Source organism: Gopherus evgoodei, chromosome 5 (assembly GCF_007399415.2).
Source record: "Gopherus evgoodei ecotype Sinaloan lineage chromosome 5, rGopEvg1_v1.p, whole genome shotgun sequence".
Lineage (NCBI taxonomy): Eukaryota > Metazoa > Chordata > Testudines > Testudinidae > Gopherus > Gopherus evgoodei.
Window position 1 is genome coordinate 13,370,100 of NC_044326.1, and position 11,995 is coordinate 13,382,094.

General features: G+C 42.4%; 1 gene segment (V, D, J or C); it reads left to right on the top strand.

Moving 5' to 3' along the window:
* LOC115652928 overlaps nucleotides 1–2,475 on the top strand; it is a 547,780-nt gene extending 545,305 nt beyond the window's left edge. Inside the window, 1 exon segment of the V gene segment in view lies at nucleotides 1,880–2,475. Coding sequence covers nucleotides 1,880–2,211 — 332 coding nt within the window.
* Nucleotides 2,476–11,995: the final 9,520 nt, after the last annotated feature.

Below are 11,995 nucleotides of genomic sequence, written 5' to 3' on the forward strand. Positions count from 1 at the left end.
GTGTTACAAGGGCTATCAAATGTATGGTATCTATCTGTCCATAAATACAGATATAGATAGCTATAGATATAGATGGCATGATTCTCCTCTCAGGCTGGTGTAAATCAGGTGTGACTCCGCTGAAATCAGAAGTGCTCTCACTCCACCTCTGAAGTTAGTGAAGCTATGGGGTTATACCAGTTTAACACTGGTTCAAATGAAAGGAGAATCAGGTCTATTATCTTATACTGTACATTTGCTAAGATAAATATAAAATTATATGAGTATTTTTCTGGAATCCCAAGACATTTTAAAAGTCTGGGCTCCAATTTTGCTAGAATCAGTGCTTAGATATTATTTTAGCTTGTACAGCAGCAAAGCAGGAGACTGAGTGAACTGAACGATTTTGACTTGGTTTTCCAAGATGTGATCTATGTTATGTTTTCTTCAGATCTTTACAAAATTAGTGCTTGATCCTGCAGTCTTTGCTCAGACAAAATTGCCACTGAAATCAGGGGGAGTATTATCTGGGGAAGGATTGCAGGATTGGGTCCTAGTTTTCAATAGTCTGAATATTGACATATGGGGAGAGATTTTACTCAGTTACATAAGATTTACATCTGTCACCAAGATCAGAATCTGGCCCATTTAGTGATTATGTGACACAAAGTGAGAAACATCAACACTCACTCCAAGGTGCTATGCTAAAGGTTGCCACAGTCTTAACTTCATGTCTTTCTCTAGCTGCACACTTTTTTTATAACAGATCTTGAGTTTTTAGTTCTAGTTGTATATGATGGTTGCAGTAGGAAAAATATTAATAATACTCTGAGTGTTGGAGCCTGATTCTCTTCTTATTTCCACCTGCCTATAATGGGTTGACTCTACTGAAGTCAATGGAGTCATGCAGTTTACTGGTGTGAGAGGAGAATCATGTTTCTGATATTAAAAGTAGTGAGCACTTGTATCTCCCATTGACTATAAGTGAAGGGATGTGTGCTTAGCACCTCCGAAAAACAGACCCTAGGGAATGAGATGGCTCAGGGGATTGGCAATGAGAAAGATCTGCAATGAAATCCTGGCTCCAGTAGAGTCAATGAGAAAACTAATATGAACTTCAATGGGGCCCAGATTTCACCCCTGGAGCCTTTCCCCTCTAGGTCACAGTTTCCAGGGGAGACAAGGGGTTCATGTTGTCATGTACATTGCCATCCTTGTTGGCAATCTCAGCAGAGAGACCCAGGGTTGAGTGGGAAGTACCTTCTCACCCTCTGTGAGCCTTCTTCTAGCTCAGGATTGAGGGATATAGGCATGGGGGTGGGACGCTCGCAGCTGCTACTGCTGCATGACCTGTATCTTGTTCATCGATAAACAGGACTTTAACCTCCAGAGCTGTCACACTGGCACCTTGCCCTGGTATCTCTTGGGGTGAGGCCATTTTCCAGGGCATTACATGTCTCTTACAGCAATATCAAAGGCTCTCGCATCACTCAGGGCCAGGTTGTGCAGCCCTTCCTCACATGGGGAAGCACTTCCGCACACAAGCAGTGCCAAGGTGGTTTTCTTAAACCTGAATTGATACCCTATATGGTCTATGTGCACTGACTCCCTCTATATTCTGACCTGCTGTGTCACTTAACCTCTCCATGCCTCAGTTTCCCCATCAATAAAATGGGGATAATGATGACACTTCCCTACCTACCAAGAGTATTGGGAGGATGAATTAGTTAATGGGCCGAATCCAGCTTGCCTCAATCACACATGGATGAACTACTCACATAAGTAAGGCAAGAATGATTTGGCCTGATAGTTGTGTATGGCTACATCCGTGCTCGGTGTTACTATCTACTCCTAGGTCAGTTGTCATTAACACCATATTCTGTGCTCTCCTTTTTTGCAGGTAGAGAAAATGCCAAGCCTTCGGTGTTCATCTTTCCCCCATCAGTTGACCAGCTGTCTCAAGCAACAGTCACCTTGGTGTGCCTGGTGAATGGCTTCTACCCTAGTGCCTTGAATGTGGTCTGGAAAACGGATAAGGCCACCACCACAACTGGTGTCCTCACCAGCACGAAGCAGCAAGATTCTTCTGACAGCACGTACAGCCTGAGCAGCACCCTGACGCTTTCGAAAGATCAGTACAACTCGCACAACGACTATAGCTGCGAGGTGACGCACGAAACCGTGACGGGCTCTCTTGTCAAGAGTTTCAAGAGATCGGATTGTACGCAGTAGGGGGATCCCAGGGAAAGATCCCTGCCTCCTCTTTGCAGCCTTTCTTATGCTTTGTTTATGTAACTATCAGTCTGATTCTTTTTTTTTTCCTCCCAAAATATGATGACCGAGATCTTCCAGGTCTCACCTCCTGCCTTACCACTTGCTAACGGTACTGGATAACCAGGCCCTGCCTGATTTTACCCTGCTGCCTTATGAGGTTTCCTGCTTTTATCATGTTTCAACTTCAAAAATGAATAAATAAATGAAATCAATGAAACAGCATCTGTTCTCTCACGTGTTTTTAATGTGACGATTGAAATAAAGTGAACTCAGATGGAGTAAATAAATGGAGTACTATGCAATTTACTGTGGACGGTGGGAGGGAGGATGAGTTCTTAAAAGAAGATCCTATCTTCCCTGAAGGGATACTAATATCCCATAGCACTTTTCAAATAAGAATCAGGGTATCCATGGTCAATTTATCCCTTCCCCTTCCAGCATGCAGAATGCTACTGCCCTAGCACCCCAGAAGTACTATAGGTAATTAGTGTGTCCATCCTGCAACTTTTATCTTTTGACTTCAGTGGAACTACTCACATGAGTAAGGACTGCAGGACTGGTGAACTAATCTGGGATCCATCAGGATACAAGGAGTATATGATATTATTCTCTCAGCAGCATTACAGCACCCTGCTGTCTATGGGTCACACAACCACAGTCCCTGTGCCACCAGATCTGACAACATACTCTGTGCTACATATAAAGGGCCTGATTCTGACCCCATTCACACCAGTATAAATCAGGAGTGATTCCACTGAAGTTAATGGGAGCTGCGGATGTCTCCACAGCTCTGAAAACCAGGTCTCTTTACACAAAAGCTTAAATAAGGATTTCAGTGCCTACGTTTCAGCCTCCAGAGTTGAACATTGTGTCCTTGATTTCTAAAAACAAAATCCATGTTACATAAGCACAATGAAAAAATGTCACTTCATTATTGTGAAATGTGCCACGTGATTAACCCCTTTAGGTGAAAAATGGAACTTTAAAATGTTACTGCTCACTTTTAGCTACTAACTAATCATAAGCCTCACATGACACTCTATCCTCTGCAGCAACTCACGCTGGGTCATATTCACCCTAGGGCTTAAGCAATCCATAGACATTTTGCTGGCCACCTGCACAGCCGTGAATTGCATCCATGGAGAGCATTTCTAGCTACTGCTACAGGTCCAGCTACACAATCATCCACGCTGCTCACTGATGCTGTGCCGTCTTTCTCATCTATTTGAAAAAACAATAACCCAAACCCTACTTTTAAACTCGGACTTTTTGAGACTCTCTATGGCTTTAACCCCCTAATAAGCTGTCACCAGTGTTCTCAGAGGACAGGCTGATCTAGGCTGGGATTTTCAAAGGAGTTTAAGGATCTTAGATGCTCAAATCCCACTGAAATTCAATAGACACCGAACTCCCATAGGCTTCCTCGAAAGGCCCAGCCCTAGTTGTTGAAGCACCGCATTAAGCTGCAGGACACTTGGGTTCTACGCCGAGCGCTGGGACTGACTCACTGAGTGGCCTTGCTCCAGCTGCAAAGGCCAAAATTGTGCAATACATTTGGGTGCCTCCATCATTTTTGGATGCCCAGCTTGAGATGCTCATGGCCTGCTTTATCTAAGGTGCTGGACAGTTCAACTCTGACCTCCAAACGATCTCAAGGTATCTCACGTGGGGCAGTCAAACTTAAAGGCACCTAACATGAATGGGCTTTTTGCAAATGTTGGCCTTCCTCCTTCTGTGCCTCAGTATCCCCATCTGCCAAATTAGAGTAATAACTATTTCCCTGCCTGACCGGGGTAGTGTGAAACTTAATCAGTTAAGGCCAGATTCTGATCCATTCTCCCTTACTCACACCCTGAGTAGCACCTTACTTTACAGATAGTGACATTGAAATCATTGGGCCGACTCCTGGAGTAAAGTGCCCTTCATTGTGAAGAAAGGGATCATGGCCTTCATATTGGTAGAGTGCTCTGAGATCCTTCCTGGAGGAGGCTACATGGGCTCAATCCGACAAGGTGCAGAGCACCCAAGGAAATCCATGGGAGTTGCTGCCATTGTTACGAAGGGATGTTCCTCTGGCCCGCACATTAATATCCTTGGTGAACCTAGTGGTGGGCTGGGATTGTGCCATTATTAGGTGATCCCCACAGCCAAGAGAGAGGCATGGGCCTGTTGAACTTAGTCCTTAAACCTGACCCTGCATGCTACTCAGAGTGCTCCTGTCCTCCACACAGCAGGGCTCCTAGCCATGGCAACACTGTTCAGCAAACCACCTCCCCCAAGGGCTCTTCAGGCACGGAGAGGTTACTTGCAGAAGTTGCTGGGATCCCTTCCACAGGTTTGCCAGATTAAGTTACACAGATAACCACCGCCCTGAACTACAAAACATTGCCCTGCCAATGTGAACAGCTTCAACACACTTCATTGGTTCCCCTCTCCAAAAGAGCCATGCCATATGTTTGGCTGCAATCAGTGATGTTGAAATACACAAGCTGTTGTGCATTGGGAGGAAGTAGTGTCTAGTGGTAAGAGCAAGAGACGAGCAGTCAGGACTCCTGGCCAACTGATTCCCTGTATGATCTTGGGAAGTCACTCAATCTCCCTGTGTCACAGTTTATCATAATAATACATGCTCAACCCACATGATTTTTATTTAGATTACTGTAGTGTAATATCATTATCACATGTCTACCAAATAGCAGTCAGCAGACAGTGTCGGATATGGTATTTCTTGTGATAATTTTCAAAGGCATTTAAAATTTTATTTCTGTTTGTTTCACAGAAATGTTCTTGTTTTTTAACAAAAAACAGGGTTTTATTCATTCTTTTAATCAAAAATAGAAAATTTTGAAAGAAACTATAATTTGTCATGTTAATTTTAATGTAGAAAAAAGGCTATTTCTGGCTGGGAAGCATTTCTGAATGAAAATTTTCCTCCAGCTCTAGGGGCCAGACATTAAAGAGCACAGAACCAAATGACTAACCTTAATGTCTTTGAGAGAACTTGAAACTAGTTAACATGAATCACGCGGACAAAAAGGACTAGCAAATAACTCTCCATGAGTGTCCCAACTGCATGTTTATTACAGTAAAGCTTGTTCGTGGAAATCGGTATTCTCAAAACAGAACCAAAACACACCCTTTGTGGAAAACAGTGATGCCAGAACCTTGAACTCTCTTCTGTGCAACTTTCATGAATTAAGCTTCTCAACACCCCCATGAAGAAGGACCCTAACTACTTTCATCACCCTTTTACATATGGGAAAAGGAAGGTGCAGTGGGGTTAAGAGACTTGCCCAAGATCACACAGTGAGTCAGTGGTACAGCAGGTAATAGACCCCAAATCATCTGACTCCCAGATACCTGTTCCCACAATTTCAACTCATTCAGGACTGGCTCCTGTTCCTATTGAAGGCTACGTGGTAGGATCAGGCTGTCACTCCCCAATCACAAAAAGAACCATCCTTTCTAGCCATCACATGGCGCAGCAAGGATGAGGTTCACCCCTCCCTACACAAAGTCCAAGTGATCAAACATTGTGTGGTTGGGCGGACATGGAAAGAAAAGCCACCCCCTAGCCACCAGTATACAGGCAGCGTGCAGCACCCTTGCTAGCTGCTATCCCAGCCTATCTACTGAAATCTCATCTCCACTGTGCTGGGTTTTTTGGACACTGGAGCCATTTAATTATGAATTCCATGTCCCCTGCCCTGACCCACCACATTCAGGGCCAGCACAGAGACCCCCTGAACTTCATGGCATACAAAGAACTTCATGGCCACCCCACTCACACTTTCCCCTCTGCTGTATTACCACAATGTGAAGAGTCTTACACAGATACCTAATAGGTGAGTGAACCTCACCCATGAGAATAGCGCAGAGAGAGGTCCCGAGGGACTAGAAACAGAAGAAGAGCCAGCTGTGCTATTGAATGTAGCAGCTGTACTGATCTGTCTGCTCTGAGTCCTGTTATCAAGTGGTATCTGCACTTAGATGTTATGGGTGAAATCCCACCCCATGGAAGATGGTGGGAGTTTTACCATTAACTTCAGTGGGGACAGGATTTCACCCCTTTCATTTTCATGATCCTGTGGGGCAAATGATAGGACACAGATATCACATTAGTTTATTTCTCCTAGACAGTAGCCACAGAATTGGTTTGTTTGAAACTAACATGTTAGTAACATGAAACTTCATGAACTAACATGAAGTAATGGGTTTAATCAGCAGCAAGGGAGATTTAGGCTAGATATTAGGGGAAATGTTAGATCTATGAGGATAGTTACACGCTGGAAGAGGCTTCTAAAGAAGGCTGTGAAACCCCCATCATTGGAAGTTAAGAACAAGTTAGACAAACTCCTGTTAGGGATAGTCTACATTTATGCAGTTCTGTCTCAGCACACGGAGCTGGACTAGATGATTTCTCGAGGGCCCTTTCCATGATTCTATGTAACAGTGTAATAACTGCATGCTCCTGAAGATTCCTCTCCTTTAAAAACTCTGTTGTGAAATCCTTTACAAGCCCAAGGCCGAACGAATTTTCATGACTTTGGTGGCTTTGTCCAGGACTCCAGGGCCTGGAGCCCTGGAAAAATTTGAATGAAACCATCACCTTTACAATTGCTCTCTGTAGCTCCAAAAAAATCACTATGGCATGTGACGTGTACTCTGATTGAGAAGACAGCAATGTCTGTATTTGCTTTTCCTGGTTCTCTAAGTCATTAAATGGCTGGCATTTACCATGGCCGAATCATCATATGCCATTTCAGCCAGGCTGAAAAGACACGTTACAGAGAACTTTCCAGTGAATCTGATGCTAGTGAGAGATGTTAAACTGACAGCTCTGGATACTGAATTTCTCCAGTAAGCCTTTCAGAAGTCAGGAATAATAAAGATTTTTAAAGAGGTCATCTTTCTGAGAAGCAGCATGGCCCAGTGTGTAAAGCACTAGACTGGAAATTAGGAGACCATGTTTCTGTCCTACTGTGTCACCTTAGGCAAGTCACAGCACTGCTCTGTGCCTCATTTTCCCCATTGGTAAAGTGAGGATTATGGGCACTTCCTCGCTAAAGCATGTTTTTGATCTAGGATTGAAGAGTGTTATATGCGCCTGATCCAAAGTCCATTGAAGTCAATGAGTCTCTCCATCGACTTTGGTGGACTTTTGAACACAGACCTATAAAAGCTAGATGTTATGATCTTGAGAATTATCCAATACTCAGCCTACCTAGTTCTCAATCTGTCTCTTCTTTTTTCAGATTCATCATAACTAGATAGATAGCATTTTTCTTCCTCCTAGGTTAAATAAATACAGTAAATATATCCACTACGAACACAGAATTTATTCCTCAAAGCAATATGTGTGCGTGTAGAAGCATGAGTTGCTCTTGCTAAATCTGAACAAATATGAATTCTCCTCTCCTTGAGGAAAGCAGACTTTTCCCACCAAACAGATGAATAATACAGTCTGTCTCCCACAATCAGCTAAACCTTACGTCTTAATCACTTCTCTGGGGTTAGTCAAACGGAAAGCTGAAAAGTGTTTAGGATTCTCAGTTTTCTTGTTGACTAAAAATACAACTAGGAAAACTGGGTATTAGTCCAACCAGCCCTCTTTCTGCTTTCCAGCAGCTGTTGAAGAAATGTCCAGAGTACCCAAGCAGTCATGGACTAGCTGGAAATGTTTTGACCCCTTACAGCCAAAATCTTCAAACCTAGATGCCTCAGGATAGGATCCTAAATCTATATTTAAGCATCTAAACAGAAGGGGACTGATTTTCAGAGAAGCTGAGCACCCACAAATCCCATTAAAGTCAATAATTTTAGAAAGGTTCCAGAGGCCATCCTGGCAATTACAGGCTGGTAAGCCTAACTTCAGTACCAGGCAAATTGGTTGAAACTATAATAAAGAGCAAAATTATCAGACACTAGATAAACACAATATGTTAAGAAAGCATCAACAAGGCTTTTATAAAGGGAAATCATGCCTCACCAACCTGTTAGAATTATTTGAGGGTGACAACAAGCATTTAGACAAGGGTGATCCAGTGGATAGAGTGTACTGGGCCTTTTAGAAAGCCTTTGACAAGGTCTCTCACCAAAGGCTCTTAAGCAAAGTCAGCAGCCATAGGATAAGAAGGAAGGTCATCTCATGGATCAGTTACTGGTTTAAAGATTGGAAACAAAGGGTAGGAATAAATGGTTGGCTTATGCAGTGGAGAGAGTCCCAAATAAATAGTGGGGTTCCACAAGGATCTATACTAAGACCAGGACTGTTCCACAGGTTCATAAATGATCTGGAAAAGAGAGTAAACAGTGAGATGGCAAAATTTGCAAACAATACAAAAGTACTCAAGACAGTAAAGTTCAAAGCAGACTGCAAAGAGTTGCAAAGGGATCTCATAAAGCTGGGTGACTGGGCAACATTGGGAATGTTTAGTCTGCAGAAGAGAAGAATGATGGGGGATTTGATAGCTGCTTTCAACTACCTGAAACGGGGTTCCAAAGAGGATGGCTCTAGACTGTTCTCAGTGGTACCTGATGACAGAACAAGGAGTAAATGGTCTCAAGTTGCAGTGGGGGAGCTTTAGGTTGGATATTAGGAAAAACTTTTTCACTAGGAGGGTGCTGAAGCACTGGAATGGGTTACCTAGGGAGGTGGTGGAATCTCCTTCCTTAAAGGTTTTTAAGGTCAGGCTTAACAAAGCCCTGGCTGGGATGATTTAGTTGGGATTGGTCCTGCTTTGAGCACGGGGTTGGACTAGATGACCTCCTGAGGTCCCTTCCAACCCTGATATTCTATGATTCTACGAAAATTGCAGATGAAATCCAGTCTTGATAAATGCCAAGTAATGCTTATTGGAAAAAATAATCCCAACTATATATACAAAATGATGGGGTCTAAATTAGTTGTTACCAGTCAAGAAAGAAATCTTGGAGTTATCACAGAGAGTTCTCTGAAAACATTTGTTCAATGTCCAGCAGCTGTCAAAAACGCTAACAATGTGTTAGGAACCATTAGGAAAGGGACAGATAATAAAACAGAAAATATCATAATGCTACTATATAAATCCGCCCACACCTTGAAAACTGTGTGCAGTTCTGGTCATCCTACCTCAAAAAAGATATATTAGAACTGGAAAAAGTACAGAGAAGGGCAACAAAAATGATGATGGTATGGAACAATTTCCATGAGATTTAAAAGACTGGAACTGTTCATCTTAGAAAAAAGATGACTGAAAGGGGCTATGATAGAAGTCTATTTAATCATGACTGATGTGGAGAAAATGAATAGGGAGGTGTAATTTACCCCTTCACATAACATAAGAACCAAAGGTCACCCAATAAAATGAATAGGCAGAAGATTTAAAACAAACATAAGGAAGTACTTCATACAACGCACAGTCGATCCATGGAACTCGTTGCTGTGGGATGTTGTGAAGGCCAGAAGTATAACTGGGTTCAAAAAAGAATTAGATAAGTTCCTGGAGGGATGGCTAGGGATGCAACCCTGTGCTCTGGATGTCCCTAAGCCTCCAACTGCCAGAAGTTGGGATCGGAGGACAGGGGATGAATCTCTCAAAATTGTCCTGTTTAGAAGACAGGATACAGCTAGGTGGACATCGGCCTGACCCAGAATGGCCCTTCTTATGTTCTTCATGATCAATTTTTAGGTGTCTAAATATAAACTTAGGAGCCTTACTTTAGACACTCAGGTTTAAAAACCTTGTCCTACAGCATCTGTTTTCCTTGAAAGCTGATTCCATAACCTACTAACAGTGAGTGATGATGTTCTTCCTAATAACCTCTTTGAACTTCTTTTCTTAATTTGTGTTCAAGACCATAGGCTTTGCTAATATCCTGTCACCCAGGCAAGTTCCTATTTCACTCAGGGTCCCATATAGATTTGTATCTTGTTATTAAATCTAAGCTGGACAGAACCTCAGAGGAAACAAACTCAGAGTACATTCTTTTAGACTGTAGAATAATCCTCCAGGTAAATGATGGAAACTCCATTGTTTGAATCATTTAAAACTAGACTGGGTAAAAGCACTGGCAAATATCTTACAGTGACAGAAGAATGGACAAAATAACCTAATCATCCTTTTCCCTCTCTAATGTCTATGGGCCCAAGTCTGATACTGTTGGTCATGTTACACAGTGAATTTAATGAGGGCACTCTGAAGATACTATGTAATGTAAGGACATCAGAACATGGCCCTAAGGTAGTACCATGGGCAATGCACTCCTTAGAAAACAAGCCCAAGAACTGCTGTGCTAAAACACAAAAGCATTTTCAGAAGTATACATGTTTAACACCTACATATGTCTCCCCATCTAACATGGCAGATACAGCCCTGGAGCCTTAAAAAAATGTCCAGCTGAGCAGCAAGAAAGAGGTGTTGGGTTTTTTTTACAGGAACTCAAAGTGAATTCCATTCAATGGCACTGAAGAGCAGGAATTGCCCTTGCAGGACAGCTGGAATATTAAGGAGACAGGACTGTATTTGATATGAGTTAAATTAAAATACGTGGCACAATGCTCCTGGTGCCTCCCAGCTGCACTGGGCTGATGAGCCACAGCAAGCATACAACACTGAGAGTAAGGAGCCTGGTTTTTTTAACGGCACTTTCAAACTGAAAACATTTTCTGTTGTTGAATGTTTCATGGTGACTTGTTTTAAAAGCTATAAAAAGCAACCAGAGCTGTAAAGGGAGAGCCCCATCGACCAATATAGGTGTTGTCAAGGCAACAGTATCAGGCCATGCTACATTTTTGAGGAACTGAAAACAAAATCTGTCCTGCACCTGCAGGCGTCTTAAGTATCAAACACGTCTGCTAAGCTCGTACCCTGAATAGTTTCCATCTTAGGAGAGAGGGAGAAACTGCAGCTGAACTATTGAGATTCAGCTTCCCAGAATTGCTAGTCAAATCAAGATGGGGAGATCAGCACTAGAAACCAGTCCCCAGAATGCAGTAAACTGGAAAGAATAAAGTGCAGTCTTTAAAATATTTATAGCAATATTTTATACTCTAGGGAAAAGGGAGGCTGGGGGGAAAGAGAGGAAATAGATTCAATAGCCACTGAACAGAAACTCACATGGTGAAATTATGGCCACACTGAAGTAAGTGACAAAACTCCCATTGATTTCAAAGGGGCCAGGATTTCACCCCGGGTCATTTCCAGAGGGATTGTATACCAGCCAGAACTGAGGGGTAACAGAAAAAGGGGAAAGAATTAGAGGGACCTACTTAATCAAAGCCACCCATTTATACTCAAGTTAAAAAACAAACTTTAGTTGGTAAATAACCAAATAACCATCCATGTGAAAAGACTGTCTCCCCAGAATTTATACAGATACTCAGGAAGTATGGCTAAACTAAGGAAAGATTCACTGGCTTTACCAAATGACATTTAAAACCAGGATAGATTTTTAAAATATCTTTTACACTGACACTATTGCTTGGCTAAATTCCACCCTCAGCTGTACAGGTGTCAATCCAGAATAATTCCATTCAACTGAATGGAATCACTTCAGGTATACACACACCAGTGTAACTGAGATCAGAATGTGCCTCTCTACATACCTATTTAAAAATCAGTTACTCCACAGCAGTAAATGCAGTATTAATGAAGTTCTGATCTCAGTTACATCTTCAGTTTGCCAAATACCAGTAGTGATTATTAAGTGTTTCCCACTTCATTTTCTTTTGTTCATTCGGGTCTCAGATTACAAACATATC